The sequence below is a fragment of the Typopeltis vanoorti genome, chromosome 3 (genome assembly GCF_054136105.1).
Source record: "Typopeltis vanoorti isolate ZY-2024b chromosome 3, IOZ_Tvanoo_1.0, whole genome shotgun sequence".
In the NCBI taxonomy this organism is placed as follows: Eukaryota; Metazoa; Arthropoda; class Arachnida; order Uropygi; family Thelyphonidae; genus Typopeltis; species Typopeltis vanoorti.
In genome coordinates, this window is record NC_143551.1 from 120,569,355 (window position 1) to 120,590,959 (window position 21,605).

At 34.8% G+C, this 21,605-nt stretch overlaps 1 protein-coding gene across 3 annotated transcripts in view; it reads right to left on the minus strand.

Moving 5' to 3' along the window:
- The window catches only part of LOC150108520 (F-BAR domain only protein 2), a 521,764-nt gene that overhangs the window by 263,618 nt on the left and 236,541 nt on the right, over positions 1-21,605 (minus strand). For all 3 annotated transcript variants that reach the window (XM_090390828.1, XM_090390826.1, XM_090390825.1), the window contains one exon: positions 1,186-1,276. In XM_090390828.1, the coding sequence (XP_090246954.1) occupies positions 1,186-1,276 (91 nt within the window). The remainder of the gene's footprint in view (positions 1-1,185; positions 1,277-21,605) is intronic.

Genomic DNA, 21,605 nt, shown 5'->3' on the forward strand with positions numbered 1-21,605 from the left:
TCTTTAATAAACATTAGCCCTCAAATCTTAATCAGATGTCATATCCTAACTTAAAGGGTTACTGAAATGGATAACATGAATTCCACATTATTTCACAAAGTCATCCTTTCTGCCTGTTAGTAAAGAAAATTATTTCCCTTTTCCTCATTATCAGATGCCTTGTAGCAAGTCAGGATAGATACTTGCATATTGAAATACTTGTCATTAAAAAAAATTTCCTTCTTTGCTTGCACAAGGGAAAAATATAGATTTAAAATAAATTATTATCAACTCCACACCCCGCCCTTTCTTGCCAAATCCAATCCTTCTGCTAATTTCTTTAAACTGAATTCTTTAACGGATTCATCACAATCGATGTCATCTATTAATTGTACCATTTTCTCCTCATTTAAATCTATTTCCCCATCAATTAATTCACTAATTTCGTTTTCAACCATATTGCAAAACGCTCTAACTGGCATTACTATAAAAATATTTTTTTTACATAAAAAAAGCATTATATATTGTATGTACCTCATCAAAAAATAAAGTGCTCAGCTTGAGATTAACACACTTATGATTTTTAATGTGCTTTCCTGGCAGAAAACGAAGACAATTTTCAACAATAAATACTTTATACGGTAAACAATTGACGTACATGCGCGATACAGGCAGACGCAAATTTAACGAAAATAAAATTTGATTTTTAAGTTGCACGTTGAAAAATATATGAAAAGATAAAGGGTTACTACAGTTTATAGAGACCGTCTTATATCGAAACCGCGTTGTATAAGCACCGTGTTCAACAAGGGTTACTACAATTTGTAGACCACGTTGTATAAGTATTGCATTATACGAGGGTTACCTGTATTTTCTAGTAATGGCTACAGTCCTTGGTTACATTAAACATTAAATACACACACATACACATATATAAATAAATAAAATATTGTAAAACTCACTAACTTATTTAAACATTTATATAGACTATGAAAACTATCTGATAAAGTATTTTTATTAATTTATAACAAACAATCAGCCCAAAATAAATGTAAAAACCAACAAGGGGAAAAAAAAGTATTAATAAAAATCAAAACACTATTAATAATTTAAATGCTTAAAAAATAATCCAGTGGCTGCAATTACTGAAATTGTGTAGTTCACAAAACATGCTCCTAAATATATAGGGGGGAAAAAAATCCTTACTGTTCGCCAATGCTAAATGATGATTCTTTACTTCCATTATCCTTTTTTTTCTTTTTCTCTTTCCGTTTCTCCCTTTTACTTTTTAAGAACCCTGGAAGATATATATGGTTAAACAAGTTCACTTTAATAATACTGAAATATTGATTAATAAACAGGATCAACAATAACCCCTTCTCAAGATTGTATGATTGTATGTATAGGAAATTAACCTAATTCATCATCATCAATTTCTTAACATGTACCCTCGGGGGGGGGGGGGGGGGGGGGGTACAGGACATGATTGTACTACATGAAAATGTAGTGTCTAATTCATTTATCGGTTAACCTCCTGTACATACAGCTTCATATAACAGATATACGAACTGTATTTTTTCTAACATGTTCATATAAATTATCTATCATAACAAGCAATCTTAAAAAATATATATATAAAACAATATTAGAAATTCAAAAAAAATCATATTGTCTATTTTCAGTGAAGCTATCATCAAAAAAAAAAAAAAAAATCCATTAAGTAAATACATCTAAAATGTAGTATTCCACATTTTAGATGTATTTCATTTTATTAGATATATAGCAAATTTCTTCTAACATCTACAAGGGTAATTGCAGGTACATGATGATGTTGAAATGCATGTACATGAACATAAAAAGTATAAGGAATAAGAGAGGAGTTTTTGGCATTGATCAGTTCTACTTGGCCAAAAATTATAGGCATCAGTGAGAATAAAAGGGATTGTATTTTCAGGAAGCTGTTCCCTAGAATTTCCAACTATGCATTCTGCAAGCTACTGTTCCCTACAGTAGTTTGCAGAATGCATAGTTGGAAAGTTCTATGGAAATTATATTTGAAACGAACTTTAGCTACGTTTTCAGATGAACCCTGGATACATAGGATGGAAATAGTTTTGCTGTGATTATGTGTGCTGGTTATAGAAGGGATAGGAAATGTACAGTTTTTTTTGTTTGTTTTTTTTAATACGGGGTTATAACAGTAACTAAAAAAATAATAAAGTGTTGTGAAGGCACAAACGTTCAGTGGCAAGAGCTGTGACATTCAAACATACAGTCCTGCTCTGTGTGTAAGTTTTATGGATGCTGTGCTGTTGGGGTGAGTGACAGTGTAACAACATATGTGCCATTCTGTCTGTGTGCAGTTTTCCTATAAACAGAAAAGGATAATGAACTATGTGGTAGCCCCTTATATCTAGGAAAGAAAGATAGGTGTTTGTTTCTTTTTCTATAGTGAAAAATATTTTTGGTTGTTGGCTGTTTAAATGTATCAAATGTGTCTGGGAGATGAGGCCACACAGCACAAACAGCTGTGACAAATGCTTGGTTTTCAAATTCCAAAGAGAAACTAGTTAGAGGAAAGGAAGAGGAGAACTCAATGCAGTCCTATCTGTTTGTACATTTTCCTTTCCATGAAAAATAATTTGAATGATGAAAAAATAATTTGAATGTATGGTGAATCTGAGGGGAAATGTGGCTTAAGTCCAAGGATCTCAGTCAATGATATACCAATAAATAATGAAGTGACATTAAAGCTGACTGAATCTTTCATGTTAAGATTTTTTTTTATTAAGGCTTTAAAGTGAAATAGAAATTTTAATGAAAAAGGGTGAGTTGCCTGTGTGGGTGTGTGTGGGGGGGGGGTGTTTGTTTGGCAAATTCGTAGGTGGAGCTATTCACACTATCAACTATTTGACCAAAAAGGCATTGGGAGTGTGAATTTTTGGGATCTTGTGTATTCAAGGTGGTTTAACGTAGTAAGGTTTTAGTTTTTGATAATTTCTTTGGCTCAAGATGTAGTTTTCTTTAGGACTGTAGACTTTGCTTCTCCTTCCTTGTTTCAATTTTAGTATTATATATTGCCCAAGTACTGTTTCGCTATTTTTTTTTTTTTTTAATAACTGATGTTTTTCCATTTCTTTTTTAGAGAGCTAAAATTCTTCACAAATATAATCACTGTGCCAGTTTCAAACCACACATCCAGTTAGCAACCTTCATTCATTTTTCAAAGGATCAACTTCATCCTCTTGCACATCCACAGTATATAAAATTCCATGTGTCTGCAACTTAGAGTACTTTGGACAGACTGGTAAATTTGTGAACATCCACCTTGAAGACAAAACTACACCTGCAATTATCTGAATGGCAAGCCATGACTGGCAGATCTAGATATTTCTGCATAGAACTTGCTAAAAGTCTAAGAGATTATTTTTGGAATCAGCAATGAAATACTTCCCTAACCCCCAATAAGTATGGCTTCATTAATTTGCCCAAGTTCTGGGGCACAGTTATTCTAAGATCACATTTAGACTGACTTCTCAGAATCTTTCATGAATTGCTTCAGAATGGGATCCTGAGACAAATGAGGTGAACTCAACAGCCTCTATATACAAGTGGTATAAGGCTTTTCATGTGCAAACTTTATGCTTTGATAAAGGATTAAAACAAGAATATAATATACTTTATAATTTACTTTGTAACCAAGTAAAAAACTTTCTACATCTATCTCAGCCTTGGAAAACTAATTAGTTGTATATTTCTTCAGCCCACAGAGGGCATCTTAATTTACAGAGGGCGAGTCAATTAGAATGCAAAAGCAGAGGGTGAAAGAATTGATAGTAGTAGCAGGAACAAATGATTTGAAAGGAGACAAAATGGCTATGAGAGAGGATTTGAAGGAATTACTTGAGGTAGCGAAAGAGAAGAGTGAGAGAGAGAGTTAAGATGGTAAGTCTGTTGCCGCGGTATAACAGTGAAGAGTATAGGAGGGCCAAAATTGCTAATGACCTTATGCGTGGATTATGCAGAAGGAGTGGTGTGGAATTTGTGGATGTGTGGAGTAAGTTCGATGGGCGAAAGGATTTATATAAGATGGATGGTTTACATTTGAATGGATTTGGTGTATGGAACTGTTGTTGAAAGTGGAAGTGTGGAATCAGGGAAACTAGAGTTAAGGTGAGGGGAGCAGATTTCCAGACTTTAGGGAGACAGTTGAGTGTATAAATGTGTGTAATATGCCCGAGCGAGTACGAAGGACAACAAATCAGAATGGGATAGTTAGTATAAGGCACCAAAATAGGGATGGGACAAATGGGCTTCTGCAATTCATGTATACTAATTAAAATAAAAAAGACAGTTGAGTGTATGAATGTGTGTAATATGCCCGAGCGAGTACGAAGGACAACAAATCAGAAATGGGATAGTTAGTATAAGGCACCAAAATAGGGATGGGATAAATGGACTTCTGCAATTCACGTATGCTAATGCCAAAAGTATTAGGAACAAGAAGGAAGAATTTTTGGCATTAGTGAAATACGGCTGACAGAAGATGATATAGCTAGTGGAATTGAATGTGAAGAGTATGGTGCGTTCAGGAGTGACAGGGAGAATAAAATGGGGGGGGGGGGGAGTGTTATTGATGACAGCTGATGAGCTGCAGCCAAGGAGAATAGAAGTGAAACTGCAGGATAATGAAAAGAGCACATTTGAGGCTATTTAGTGTGAGACTGAGACTAGCAGAACAAAATATACAGTTGGGTGCTGCTATAGACCAGGTGATGGAATAGATGGTGGAGATAGTATGCATAAGCAAATAGAAGAAATTAGTGGAAGGAGGGTAATTATTATGGGAGATTTCAACTATGGTAACATTGATTGGAAGGAGGAGAGGACACATGGGAGGAAGGAATTGGATTTTATGCGATTATTAAGGGATAACTATCTGCGACAGCATGTAATGGAAAATACTAGGGGTCAGAGAGTGCTTGACCTAATAATTGCATCTGAGGATTTGGTTGTAACGAATATGACCACGTTGCCACCAATTGGTGAGAGTGATCATAGGGTATTGACTTGGGAGGTGGCTAAAGGTGTGGAATTTACAATTAAGACAGGGTACAAGTGGAATTATCGGGCTGGTAAGACTGCCCAAGGCACCAATTTCACAGCGGTGGCCTACAGGACATCCACAAAGTGACGGATGAGGCCTTGAATTGGCTTTCTAGCTTGGACCTTGACCTGTAGTTGGTGTGGAGGTGGTTATGAAGGAAACAGAAGATCACGGTCCCATCTCACTACGAAGACGTTATTCTCATAGTCCTCGTCATGGTATCAACAGAACCCCTCCTCATGTTAGAAGATGATGACGTAATGTGAAATGCCCCCCCCCCCTCTAATGGAGTTTTCTCACACAAGACACAACTGCTCTCTAATTAAACCTAGGATACAGCTACATTTATGTTGTGAAGTGTTGTGAGAACATGCAGCCTTGTCATACTTGTTACAGTAGGACGATAATTGCCCCTGGCTTGATTATGACAAGTTACTTTTGATTTATTTAAAAAAAAAAAAAAAAAAGGAAAGACTCAGAAAGCTGGTTGTGCCTTTTATGCAATGAACTTTTATATGTTAAGATTTTCATCATTTGTTGCTGGAAATTGCGATTGTATTCTTCACTTACCAGTTTCATGTAGCCATAAGCATAAATAAATAAACTATCAACATCCAGCCCTTGCAGTTTTACATGCCATGGCCCTGAACCAATCAAACTCAATATGAGTAATCGTCTGAGCCACGGGAGAACATAAAGGTGATCTGACAGCCCCCATTTATGTAGAAGATAGCCACATCTGCCCTGACTAGTTCTGATCCTGTTTATGGATGACCAAATCTTCCTAGGAAGATCAAAACCAGGCTGTTGAGCACAGGGATCTTCTACCAGGAAGCTGTTTGTTGGTAGATTGTTGGACCAGTGTTCTCTCCATATGTCAGATATTGATGGCAGTGGAGCTGAAGAGAGTTTGCCCATGGACCAGAAGGGTTTTCTAGATTTGAGGCGTAGACTAGGTGGGTTTATGAGAGTCTGATGTAGGGGCAGGAGTAAGTTGCTCACTGCTTTATTAAATTCCTTAATTGAGGCTTGTCTTCTCCGTATGTGTGGTGGAGCAATGTTAGATAGAACAGGCAGTCAGGAGAGAGGGGTGCTTCTCACTGTCCCACTAATTGTGTGCATGGTAGAGTTTAGCTGGTGTCTATAATGTTAGCATGTACTTCTTTCCCAGACAGGGGCACAATATTCTGCTGCAGAGAATGTGAGGGCTAGTGCAGACGACCTTAGGACTTCTGCACCACAACCCCAGGCTGTTCCAGCAAGCCTTGAAATGATATTATTTCTGGTATTAATTTTATTGGAGAGGTTGATGATGTGCCTTTTATAGGTTAGGCTTCCGTCCAGGCTCACTCCAAGGTATTTTGGGTGAGGCTCGTGTTCTACCATTTTTCCACAGAAAGAAAGGTTGAGTTGTCAATTTGCCTCTGCATTGTACAGGTGGAATACTGAGGACACTATTTTCGTTGGATTTGGCTTCAAGTGCCACTGCTTAACGTACTCTTCCAGGGTGTTCAAGGTCTGTATTCAAGGTTGATTCTAGGTTGGTAAAGAAGGTGGATTGATGCAAGATCGCTAGGTCATCGGCATACATATACTTGCTTGATCTGGTATGAGGTAGATCATGCACGTAGATGTTAAAAAGTATTGGGGATAACACAGAACCCTGAAGAAGACCGTTGCAAAAGAATCTGGGCCTGATCTTTTTTCCGCCAATATGGACTCGGATCTTTCTGTTGGAGAGAATAGAATCAAAAGGTTGGAAAGTTTTTTTACACTTTATAATATTTCCTAGTTTTAGGAGGAGGACCCTGATCCAGACAGTGTCATAAGCAGATGTTAGGTCAATGAAAGTGGCTCCAGATTTAAGTTTCTTCTGGAAGCCTACTTCAATTTGAGTTGTCAGGGCCAGGACCTGGTCACGGGTGTTTGCAGGAGGCAATGGCTGACTGTATACCTAGAGTCCGAATAATAAATCAAGTAGGGGTTAAATGGATGAATAACACCATTAAGCTTGAGTTTCAAAAAAAGAAACAACTGTGGAGGGAATTTAAGGAGAAGGGTGACCGGCAGGCACATGAACGGTATAAAGCCCAGGCCAGAAGGGTAACAAGTGTGGTAAGAAAAACAAAAGCGGATTATGAAAGAACATTAGCCATGAAGGCTAAAGAGAATCCCAAACAGTTTTTTCGATATGTTGCAAGTAAAAGAAAAAATGTATATGGCAAATTGATTTTAAAGAATGCCGATGGTAGGGAGATAACCGAATCAGTTGATATAGTAGAATTACTGAGTGAGCACTTTGCAAGAGTATATCATCCAGGTGGTGACATTGCAGAAATCGAAGATCCAACAGCTTATACAGGAATTGTGGTGAATGAAGTGGAGGTGAATTATAAAACCTCAATGTCAATACATCTGTGGGATTGGATGGTATACCAGCTCGTGTCGTACGTAAAGGGACTAAAGAATTGTCACTGCCCTTGACCATTTTGTTTAATTTGAGTCTCAGGTCTGAGTTAGTCCCAAGGAGGTGGAAAGAGGGGAAAATAGTTCCACTGCATAAAGGAGGTTCCAAGACTGCTGTTGTAAATTACCAACTGATCAGCATATCAGGAATCGTTGTCAAGGTCTTGGAGAAAATAGTCAAGAGGAAAATACAGGATTGGATAGATGAAAATGGGATACTGTATGGGGGGGGGGGGGACAGCATGGTTTTGTGAGGGGTAGATCATGCTTCAGTAACTTGCTCGCATTTTATAACACAGTGATGGCTGAACTGGATAAGAGTAATGGGTTTACAGTGATTCTACTGGAACCTTACTAAGGCCTTTGACAGGATACCACATGGAATTCTAATCAGTAAACTGCAGCATTTGGGGATGGATAGGAGGGTGGTAGATGGAGAGATATCGGAGAGTGGTTTATTCAGGAGTAGAGTGCAAAAGATGGCCTGTGACTAGTGGTGTGTGTCTTGAACCACTACAGGTGTAAGAGCTAGGTTTTTTTACTTGGAGAGTGGTGAATGAGTGAAATAAGCTGCCAGTCTGTTGTGGGTGCCATGACTGTGAATGAGTTCAAGGCGAGGTATGGTAGATACTATGTGAATGTCGAATAGTTGTTCTTGACATGATGTTAGGACCTCCCTCTATCGACTCCTTGGAGTTGCCCGTAATAATAATAATTTGATATCAGTTCCTTTTCAGTTACAGTCTGAATTGTTTCTATAACAATCAGAGTACTGTTTGTTTTGCCACGGATGTAACTTGCATTTTGAAGATAACAGCTAGAAATCCAAAAATATTATTAAGTGAAATACATTAATTATTTTTCTGTTAGTGTTGTTTATACTACAATCTATTTTTTCTTTTCTGCAGTCTGATTATCCAGAGAATGAAATCATAATCAAACCACTTTTCTTCTCAACTTCCAATGATCAAGGGAAAACAACCTAAAATATTTGCTTCAGTAATGAACTAACACAAACTTTCCGTCTGTCCACCAGAATCTAGAATACTAAATAATCCTCACCATTCTCTTTTAACACCCTCAACTTTTTCTTAACCAGCATCCTTTCAAATACAGCCACTAGAGATAGTGACTCCTATCTCCTCCTTGTTTCGTTTTCCATGGAATATCCTTCAACTAATCATTCTCAGCTTCATATTCAATGGTACTACAATGATACAAAATGAAATCATCTTTCTGCTCCTCATTCTATAGTCTCATTATTTCTACTGTCTTTAGTGAAACACATTCTGAATGAATAACCTGAAATAATCTTTGTAGAAATGAGGTTCTTCCCTACAACCCATCCAAAACAGAAGCATCAAGGCAGCCGTTGACACTATGTGGCCATTGCTTCCTATATGCACCATTCAAGTATGACATGCAGACACTAAATCATTCATAGACGATTTAAGTACTGGTCTGTGTTTCATACTTAGAAGAGCAGTCACCATACTGATATCTATTGAGACTCATCCAAAACATCAAATCACTATCCAAGAATTGCGAATTATAGCAGACGAATTATATTCTTGTTTTAATACTAAGTCTACTTGTACAGAGAGAGAGAGGCTCTTCACATCAACTGTCCAGTATCCCATAATGCAAAGCATCTTCCTTTTGGATGATGCTATGCATTGTGGGAAGGGTCACTACCCAACTTGTTTTGACCATTACTACTCACTTGGCGAAGTTTACATGCTTATGCTCGGATAAAGGATTAAAACAAGAATATAATTATTAAAATAAACAGCCAAAAGGCTTCAGTTCAGCGATGTAAAATTGCATAAATCAAGTGGATATTAGATCCAGCATTATTTCAAAGGCCAAATGTAGAAACTATGAAAGTTTTGTAAAGTAAATTGATCAGAGCTTAAGGGAATACATTCCCTGGCATTCGTGAGTTGCCTTAGTGTGGACCACATAGAAAACATAGGCACCACCCAAGCATCTATATATTCACCTTTTGTTGGTCCATTTTGATAAGGTTTCACTGACCTGATGGCTGTTTTGAATCATGAATGCTAGGAAATATATTCCCATAAGCTCTCTGGTCAATTTAACCTTACGAAACTTTCAGTTTCTACGTTCAGCTTTGAAATAATGCTGGATCTCATATCCACTTGACTTATATAATTTTACATTGCTGAACTGAAGCCTTTTGGCTCTTTATTTTAGTAATTACTTTTATGCACCAACCGAGAGTTCACTTACGAAAAATACATCTTTCTGACATTTCAAGTTCTTTAGTACTGAATAGAGTTTTTGCTCTCTTAAGGTGTCTACCTGATCTCTGAGAACCAACCAGTTCGAAACAGCTGACAGGTCAGTGAAACCTTATCAAAATGGACCAATAAAAGGCGAATATATAGACGCTCAGGCAGTGCCTATATCTTCTATGTGGTCCATATTAAGGCAACTTGTGAATGCTGTAAGCTCTCTGGTCAATTTACCTTATGAAACGTTCATAGTTTCAACATTCAGCTTTGAAATAATGCTGGATCTAATATCCACTTGACTTATATAATAAGAATATAATTTCTTGCCTATTATAACTTACTTGGTAACCAAGCAAATAAACTTTCTATGACTATCTCTAAACCAAAATATTATAGCGATCATTTTATTAATTGTATATGGAAAATATGACTTCCACATTGATTTAACTTTAGTATCTTCCTAGGTCTGGCTCCCACTAACGACACCTCAAATAAATAGCAATAACTAGACATGATAAATTAATAAACATAAGAGGGATTTAACTTATGTATATATTTTTTATTGGTATAAAATTTTTGCTCCAGTATTAAGGGATGTCATACTTCAGTATGACTTCCAAAGTAGACAAGAAGAGAAACCTATATATATTGCCAGCAGTGGCAGCTCGTGGCTTGAAATCGTAAGGGTGTTGCAGCTTTCAAAATATACATACACACTGTATATATGTGTTTGGATAAAATATCAAAATTATGGTACAAATTTCAAAAAAAAAAATTAAACATGAAAAAATATTGTTTATTATCAATAAAATTATACAGTTTAGTATAATTCAAAATTACTTAAAAATAAAATCCATTATCATAACCCCAATACTGTTCTAAAACAAAAAACTATAACAAATGTTATGTCTTTAATTGTAATGTCGAAATAGTTAAAGAGATAGATTAAACATGATAAGTACTACAAACACTCTACTACTGGCGCAAACTGCATATAAACAACAGTGGAACTGTGCAACGGACAGTGCCACATTACGCTAATAGCTCACATCTCACAATGACGTGCATATGCTTGCATGTGTAGAAAATACTAGCAATATGACACTGATAAACACAGTGCTGCTAGCGTCCTTCACCCTCCTAAGTGCTACAACATGGATTTTTATTATTTTTTATACAAAATAAGAGAATTGTATAGGATAGTTGATGATAAAATTAAATATTACAAGCAAATATAAATAAATTAATAAATATATTTATATATTGAGAAAATTGGGGGTGCTGCAGTTCCGCAGTACCTATGCACGTGCTACCTCTGATTGCCAGCAAAGGTTGGTCGATTGGTAGAGCCTCTGCTACTAATGGCTTGCACAAAAAGTTAAGTGCAGTTAGTAGTTGGAAGTGGTTCAATCATTCTATGCTATTGGCACACTCTCCCTCGATGAGTCTTTGGACTCCCTGGAGGTGTCAAATAATAATAATAATAATATTCAACAATGAAATGCGCAAACTTGATGTATATCATGGTCTAGTTACATTAAGGTTCCAGTAACTAACTTCAAGAGATTTACAAATATATATATACATACATTAAAATAAAAATTAATTTAAATTAATTCTGGAATTTGTGAAGAACTATTTCCCATAAGAGAAATAATTTTAATCTATCATTTCTATTTAAATTCAGGCGATGTAGCAAAGTCTCACAATTCTTTTTCTATGAACATTCCAAGAGATTATTACTTTTATGAAGAACCTTAATTTTCTTCCAAACAATTCTATGTCTGGTAGTGATAGTGTGCCCCACAAGTCCCAATTGCTCTGGCTCATGGAATTTAATGTGGTCTAAATGTTTCATCATGATGCACAGCTGCAGATCTACTTATTTGACCATAATATGATAATCCATACTGGCAAAGAATTTGATACACTCCAGGGTCAGCTAAAGGAGGTAGTTTAGAAAACAGATATCTTGTTGATAGGATGGAAGGACATTTGTTGTCTAACAGATCTAAAGAGTTTGGCTATATCTTCCAAGATGTCTTTACGATAGGGAATGGAGACATGACAGAACACCTCTATATCACTATTACAATGAGAGGCAGATGACAGGAAAACTATAATTATCTTATTGATATACAATTCAGTAAAGCCATTAGTAAGGCAGGTGAACTCTGTATGATTTATTTTTTAGGATATCAACATTTCAGTGGAGCAAAGAGAGAGTGTGCTCAATGTACTAGTCTTAATAATAGATTTTTCACAATTATGATGGTGTGAAAGAGGATGAATGTGAAGTTGAGTATGTTTCTTCCTAAAAACTGAGAAATGAAGGAATCTGGTTGACAAAGTAACAGGAGATTTAAAAAAACAATACAATTATTCTCTTCTTACTGACAAACTCTTCTAGATCTATATGAAACTACAAAAACATCAACAACATATCTGTACCATAAGGATGGTCAGCATTTGTTGTTCAAATCATTCCATTACATAGTTAGCTAGTGTAGGAGAGGAAATTACCCCTTTATGTACCTTCAATTTCTTGGTAAAGCATGTTTTGGAATGTGAAGTAGCCAGAGTGAAGTCAAATAGACTGACAATATCTATTGAAAAATCATGCTTGAGGAAGTTAAATGTTTCATTGAAAGGAATATTTGTAAATAAGGACAGAATATATAGGGAAAAAAAGGAGATCACCTGGGCAAAGATAAAGCTCTGATATCATATATATTGGTAATCCATATATATATATATATATATATATATATATGAGGAAAATGCCCACGGCAGTACTTGAATTTCTTCTTTCCAATTAAAAACATTATCTATAAGAGCATTTAATTTCCTAATCTAAATTGTCATTAACATTAGCAAGAAGATGACAAGTAGTCTTGTAGCACTGAAGTTACTTTTCTGTAGTATTCATTTCAATCTTGAACTACTACTGTTTTTCCTTTGTATGCCTTTGTAATAATAAAATTATTATTATGGGGGAGGGAGAGTCCTTCATTTCTGGATAACACAAATTCAGAGGGGGGTTTGGCTTTGGAAAGTATTTGTACTATTTGGAACTGAACCCAGTTTAGCAACACCTGAAGAAATATCATGTAGTGCTTTGTCAAGTGCTTAGTACTACATCAATCAGATGGTAGCTTCATTTCTCAGTTTTTTGAAAGAAACCCATACTAAACTTCACATTCATCCTCTTTCATACCATCATAATTGTCAAAAATCTGGAAAAATTAAGACTCTGGGTACATCGAGCACATTCTCTCTGTTCCACTGAAATGCTACTCTCCCAAGAAATAAATCACATCAAGTCCACCCTCCTTACTAATGGCTTTACCAAATCGTATGTCAAATAAAGAGTTTCCCTTTCATCTGCATCTTACCAAAATATTGATATAAGGTGGTCCATCATGTCACCATTCCCTATATTAAAGGAAATTCTGAAAGTACAGCCAAAGTATTCTGTTGGCCTAGAAATGTCCTTCTGTCTTATCAACAAGATATCTACTTTTCTTAGTTCAGCTAAAGATAAACTTCCACCTTTAGCCCACCCTAGAGTGTATCACATTCCATGCCCGTGTGAATTATCATATCTTGGTCAAAGAGGCAGATCTCCAGCTGTGCATCGTGATGAATATTTAGACTACATGAAGTCTGAATGTTTGAGCCAGAGCAATAGGAAGCTGTAGTGCATACTATCATGACAAAACAGAGTTCTTTGAAAGAAAATTAAGGTTCTCCATAAAAGTAATAATCTCTTGGAACGTCTATTCAAAGAGAGTTGTGAGACCTTGCTACACCAAATGAATTTAAATAGAAACAATGCACTAAAAGTATCCCTCTATGGGAAATACTTATTCTTCACAAATTGCAGAATGAATTTAATTCTTTTTTTTTTACTCTTGTTAAAGTTATTGTTACTGGAATCTTACTGCAGTTCGACCATGACACTTTACATCATGTATTTCATTTCACACATTTCATTGTTGAAGATCCCAGTTTCTGTTATTGTATGTTCAAAATGAAAGGTGGAGCTTGTAGTCTGCATACAAGTTGCAGTCATGAAGATACTTCACATGGAAAGGTTGTTTGCTTATGCCTTGATGAAGGGTTAAAACAAGAATTTGTCTATTATAATTTACTTGATAACCAAACAAAACTTTCCACAGCTATCCAAGCCTTGCTTCTGCAAGCATGCCAAAGCAGTAAAAACAACACTGAGCACATCTCAAGAGACTTGACTCAAACACTCCAGTTTTACTCTCAGTCTACACTGCAACATGTATAATAAAAACATTCTCTTACTAAGCATAAATCCCATATAGTTTTGCTGAAATACCATATTACATTCCTTTTCTTCATTCGACAAACTTCAGAGTGCTGAAATGAGACAAACTTCAATGTCTCTTCTATAGCTATGCCTTAAACAGTGGTTTCCTTGCCATTCTCCAGTGAAGTTTAATACTACCAAAACATAGCCCAGCCTCCAGTTAAGATCTGATATCTTTTCTCAGGCTGACTTACACCTCTAGCTTTTCCAGGAATCAACAATAAACATGTCACATTCATGGCTTCATTTTCTAAAAAATGAGTTAGAGATTCCATAAAGAGCCCTTGACCTAGATAAAGCTATGCCCTTGACCTAGTTATTTCATGAAAGTCTTGCAGTGGGGAAGGTTCCTAATGGGTGGAAAGAAGGCAAAATAATACCTCCCCATAAGCATGGTTCTAGGCCATTATGGAAGGCCAGCATGGATTTGTGAAGGGCAGGTCCTATTTTAGCAATCTGCTTACATTTTATAATAAGGTAATGGATTCGTTGGATAAGGAAGATTCATATGCAGTGCTTTTCTTGGATTTTGCAAGAAATGTGGTTTAACTGGGGATCTTCAAATGTTCGATGATGCAAAATTAGACAGAATTTTCAGGGGAGTATTGCTGATATTAATTCTATACAGGAAGATTTGAATGGACTTTTAGCTTGGACTGCTGATATTAATTCTTTACAGGAAGATTTGAATGGACTTTTAGCTTAGACAGATGAGTAGAGTGTTAGTTTTAATATTAATAAATGTAAAGTGTTACACTTTAGAGTGAAAAGATATTAATCTATGTATTGTATTGGTGGAACTGTGCTTCAGAATCTTGGGATTCATAGTAGACCATGGACAAGTTCTGAGGACAAATGACAAATGTTGCAAATACTGCACATTGTATTGCTGATATGATAAAAACTATACTGATATGTAAGTATAAGGTGGTGGTGGTGGTGGTGACTTTATATAAGGCACTAGTATGACCACACACGGACTATTGTGCTCAAATTTGTCATCTAGTTTTCATCATCATAATGCTAATTATGGATATAGACCAAATTGGTCTATTCTGGTCATTATCCATCTAATATTTTTTTTTGAGGTCTACCTGGCCTTCTCTTTCCAATTGGTTTATATTCTAGATAACCCGAGATACCCAAGCTAGACCTAATCTTACTTCCTACAATATACACTTGGTATATCGTACTTGTAGACTGGTTTTCTACTCTTCTTTCCTCTACTCTCTCTTACTTCTTACTCCCCCACCTGCAGTGCTATTAGAGCAATTCGAAGGCGAGGGGGATGACTCTTTCCTTTCACTATCTACTAAAAAAAAAAAAAAAAAGGCAAGCTTAGTTACCATAAGGTGGAAACCCCACCACTGGGATACTTATCATGCTAGTAACTTGACATAGGGAAACGCATGTTACTTTGAAGTCTCAACAAAATCCAAATCGGACAGAAAACATGGGAAAAGACCGCAAACTGGAAAAGGTTAAGAAACTTTGGAAAATGAAAAACGTGGAGAAATATGCTACATGAATATTAGAAGCACAGCACATAAAGAAGAATTAGATAAAATTTTAAATGATGAAAATATAGAAATATGCAGTTCTTACAGAAACAAAAAAAGAAACAACTAATTATCATATCATATATAGCAAAGTGGAGCGGACAAATAAATATGTGCAAAAGCTGGTGTAATGATTTAGATCCATAAATCAATCAAAGCAAAAATAATTCATTATGCATACTGAAATGAAAGAATATTAGAAGTGTGATTAAAATTAAATAAAGAACATTTAATCGTTGTTGGAGTGTGATACCCTTGAAGAAGGAAAAGAAGAAGAAGAAGAAAATTATTACTTTTACAAACAGCTATAAAGAATATATGAAAAGTTAAATAAAACAGACCATATAATTATAGTCAGAGATCTTAATGCCGGAATAGGAATGAAAAAATTGATAATAATATAGAAAAATTTGGAGAACCAACCAAATCAAACAAAAATGGAAAGAGACTCATTGATTATATAATATTATAGCAATATAAAAATAATGAATACATTCTACAAACATAAAAATATACATGGTGTGCAAGAGGACAAAAACCAATAACAGACTACTTCATAGCAAATGAAAAAGAAGCAAACCTCTTCCTGGATGTTAAAGTCAGAAGAGGGCTAGAAATCTACACGGATCACTATTTAGTGCAGGCAAAACTAAGGTTTTCCACCAAACTGGTTACAAAAAATACAAAAAAATAAACTAGAGAAACAAAATCTAAATACAAAGTAAGACTACTAAATGATTCAAGTATAAGAAATTTATACCAACAGAGGATTAATAACTACTTAGAAAAAATACAAAGAAAATGAAGACATTGAGAAAGAATGGAATAATATAAAAGAAATTATTACATCAGCAGCATATGAAAATAGGAACACACAAAAAATATCATCAAAATAAAAAATTACCTATATGGGATGAAATAAAAACAATAATTGAAAATAAAAAGCTGGCCTTTAAAAGATGGTTAAGTAGCAAAAGCCAAGAAGATCAAACAAGATGAAATTGAATATAAAAAAAAGATGAGCAATAGCCAAAATAGAAAGCAGAAAGAGACACAGAGAAAGCCAGGAAAAATATGTATCATATCTAGAAAATGACATATACAAAATACAATGCATATAAAATACTAAAACGTATGAAAGGCAGATATAAAAGAAACTGCAAATCTACCGGCTAAATTGCAAAATAGATGTAAAAGAATTCTTGGATTACTTCACAGATCTTTGGATAGATAACACTAACATCAAAAAAATTACACCATCAAAAATTACACCACCATAAATAACATCAAAATAACTTACAAAATGCTGTAAACAATAGAATACCAATGAAAGAATTAAAGGACAATCTAAGTAAAATAAAAAATGACAAATCAGCAGGAGATGAGATAAACTCAGAACTGTATAAATTTGCTGGAAAAAAATTTCATCAGAGATTATTAAAATTTTAAAATAAAATATAAACAAATGGATAAATACGAATAGAATGGAATGGAATACAAGTATAGTAATATCCCACCGGTGCCTGCTAATTTTTTTGCCAGCAAAGGTTGGTCAATTGGTAGAACCTTTGCTACTAATAGCTCACGCAAAAAGTTAAACAAGTTTGAGCGCGGTTAGTAGTTGAAAAAGGTGGTTAATTAATCGTTCGATGCTGTTGGCACACTCTCCCTCGATGAGTCTTTGGACTCCCTGGAGGTATCGCATAATAATAATAATATTTAAAAAAGAGGATAAAACAAAACCTGATAATTACAGAGGTATTAGTTTATTGAATACATTGAAAAAATATTATTAGAATGTCAAAATGGATTTAGAAAAGGACACTCTACAATGAATGCAGCTTTTTGTTTAAAACTACTTATAGAAAAAAGAAGAGAATTTAATTTCTTCTTCTTTGGCACTACAGCCCCATGTAGAGCCTTGGCCTCCCATTTCTGGGTTTCATAACTCACTACAAGGTGGGTCATTACCCCCACGCTCAACCATGTGTAATTGTCTGTGAGGAGTTGTGTTCTTAAGACCAGTTTGCCTGCTTTGGGGGAGAAAAATTCCAGATAAACTGGGGAGAAAAGTCCTGCAGTCCATGCCCAAGACCGGCTAACTTGGCTATGTCTGAGAAAGATCCTTAGCTCCTTACATCAGTGACGAGAATCGAATGCAGGACACTCCTTTCCCAGGCATATGGTTGCAGAGCACGTAACCACTTGGCTAACCGTGCGGACAGAGAATTTAATTTAGAAACTTTTTTTTTTTTTTTTTTGGTTTATAGTTTTTTTTTTTTTTTTATAGATTACGAAAAAGTATTTGACAAAGTAAAAAGATATATACTGTTTGATATATTACAAAGAATAAATACAGCTAATATTTTACTATGTGCAATATTGAATATATACAAAGATAATGAAATAAAAATAAAAAATGTCTGAAAAACAATCTATAAATCTAGGAGTAAGACATGGATGTTCTTTGTCTCCAACACTTTTCAATATTTATATTAATGAAATATTAATACAGTGGAACACCTTAAACAATCAAAGTATAGAAATTTCTTGGAATAACAAAATAAATGCACTATTATTTGCAGATGATCAGGTAATAATATTAGATAAGGAAGACAATTTACAAAGAGCAACATATAATTTAAATGTTATAATAGAACAGTTTGGAATGAAAATATCCATAGATAAAACTAAAGTATCTGATGAAAATCAGATGAAAATATCCATAGATAAAACTAAAATGAAGGCATTTTGTGGACAAACTCCAGTTAGAAGTAAAATAGTTATTAATAATAAAATAATAGAACAGATAAATACTTTCAGTTATCTTGGATGTGAAATATCATATGAAGGAGAAAAAGACAAAATTAAAAACTTAAAATTTTTTATAGATTATAGGACTGATAAATAGAACACGCAATCCAAATATAGTACAAAAAGAAACACTTTTTTAACACACACTTGAAAATATACAATACTTTAGCAGTGTCCACATTATTATATGACAGTGAAATTTGGGCAATAAACAAACAAGATAAACAAAGAATAAAAACAAGTGAAATGAGATTTATGAGAACTGCAAAGAACTAAAAACAAAATCAATAGAAGAAAAACTAAACAAAAATGGATAGAACATGTAAACCGAATGGTCAACACCTAATATCCTGGTTTTCTTTGTGATGTGAAACACTATATAAGACTGAAAGATGAATGACCAAAGTGATAGACACTTTGGGGTTTTCGTTATACAGAGCAGTTGAGGGAATGTGGATTACAGATAGGAGATATGGAGGCCATTAAGTTGGTTAAGGAATTTTACCAGAATAATAGAGAAGGAATTATAAAAAGAGTGGACAGTAAGATGGGGAGAATAAAAGGACATCACTGGAAGTTGTATAAAGAAGGATGTAAGAAGTAGATTTTTTAGACAGAGAATCATTAATCAGTGGAATACATTGTTAGAATGCGCTGTGATTGTGGGCAGTGTAAATGATTTCAGAGTTCAATATAACAGACATGTTGCTGGTTGAGTGGGCATCCTATGAATCTATTTGACTCCATGGAGATTACTGTAATAATAATAATTCAAAATATTAACTTCTCACTTGGACAATCCCTAACAATACATCCTGTAAATAAACAGGAATATGGGTATTATGATTTCAAAATATGAATGCCATATGCCTTCATATTTTCACATAATCAAATCCAAAATCATTAATTTACCTAATCACTACCAGGTAAATTACAACAATTTTCTTACTCTTCCAGTGATAAGAAATACAGTAGACCCTTGCTTTATGATCCCCATGTTTTCAAATGGTAAGAACATTCCATTATGACTACATGAATTACTGGGTCACAGAAATGAGGAAATTGGGATTGGTATACTTCAACAATAGGTTGTTGCCTGACAGACACAGAGCATAAACTGAGAATAAAACATTAACAATATAAAAGATTTATAATAACTGAATCAGCATGTTTTTTTTGTTGTTTTTATCTAATAACTAATTTTTATATCACAAAATACTATATACATACTTGCATTACACACACACAAACAGCATCACTATGTAACTCAACTGATTTGCAGGTGCAGAGGGATTTCACCTGTGGTTTGCCTCATTGTCAGTTTAATTAAAATTTACAGTACGGTCAACACATGTCCTCAAAAATGTCCAGAAGGAGGGAATTCGAGAATATGAAAAACTTAAAGAAGCAGAAAGCAATAATGTTAGAAGAGAAAGATGAAATTTTAATCTTCATGAATCTGGAATGAAAGTGATGGAACCATGCCTTCAAGATTCTGATATCTCATCCCAAGATAAGCTACCATTTTAAAGAATAAACAAAAAGTTCATATATCGTTATGTGATTTTAGTTAAAATTGTATTTCCAAGAATGCAACCTATGAGAAATTAGGATTCAATTTATGACGGCCTACATATAGGCTTTTTTAAATAGCTTAAGGAAATTACAACGTATACTAGGATATACATTAAAATAAATTTTAATGCACTTCCAATATTTTGGCAACATCACGTTGCCATTTTCACAGAAACTTAAAAGCAAGACACGTGCACGTAAGCACAACAAACAGGACGAAGCAGGAAGCTATTCTTTCTCCTAAAAGTCCTAATGGTTTCCCCTAACGGGCAATATTGGTATTCTTGGGCGATTGGGCTGAAGGTTCTTCTGATGTAGGTTTCCCAAATTTGGGGCAGTCTCATGCACCAAAATCTGTTGAGGTTTGGATTGTTTCTTAGGGCTGAGGCTGATTCCATGAAAAGCCTTTCGTATTTGAATTTACTATGGTATATTATCGTGGCTCTCTTCCACCGTATTCTATGGCAGGTATCCAGCACATGGTCGGCAAGACCAGAGTGGCTGTACTGGTGAAACTGGATGTGGTTCCTTGTGTTCCAAAATTCTGATATTAGCTGCTCTGCCTGTTTGGCAAAAGTAGGACAGCTTACAGCTGCAAGGGACCCGGTATACACCAGGTAGGTCTTTAGTAGAGCAGATAAGGGATGCCATACATTGTAATTTCCTTAAGCTATTTAGTAAAAATGCATAACCAACGTCTAAGCCTTTCCATGAGAATTACATATAGGCTTGTTTAACTGGGCAGTGCCCTAGCTGGAATGACATTTCATCCTCTTTTCCTTTAGTGTTACATGGTGATCAGCATTCATTGTACACAAATTATGGACTCTACAACTGTGTTATAAGTAATTATTTAATTTTCCGATGTTTCGACCTTCATATGAAGGTCATCATCTGGAGTATAAGCATATATACAGTGACAGTGATTTGGTCAATGGCTATTCTAGTGGCCTGACCTCTAGTGAAAATAAAATAAAATTACAATAAATAAATGAAATTAACTACATCAAAGCTATAATCTATTTAAGACAACATCAAAGAAACATCCTTTCATATAGATAGTTTTGTTACAGTAAAAATGATGTCCTAATTTAACACGACAATTGTTATATTAGATTTAGGATCCTGGATTACCTATGGTTCTATTTAAAATTAACTCTTAGGGAGAAAGAGTTAAGTGGGTAGAATAAGTAAATTTAAGGAGGCCTGTGAAATTCTTATCAATCACCCTAATCTTAACAATAATGATGGCCTAAAAATCCCAAGCACGTAGAAGGCACATAGTCTACCTACCCACTTAACCTTTCTCCCTAAGAGTTAATTATAAATAGGACCATAGGTAATCCAGGATCCTAAATTTAATATAACAGTTGTCATGTTAAATTAGGACATTTTTACTGTAACAAAACTATCTATATGAAAGAATGTTTCTCTGATGTTGCCTTAAATAGAATATTGCTTTGATGTAGTTAATTTATTTCATTTCATTTATTTATTGTAATTTT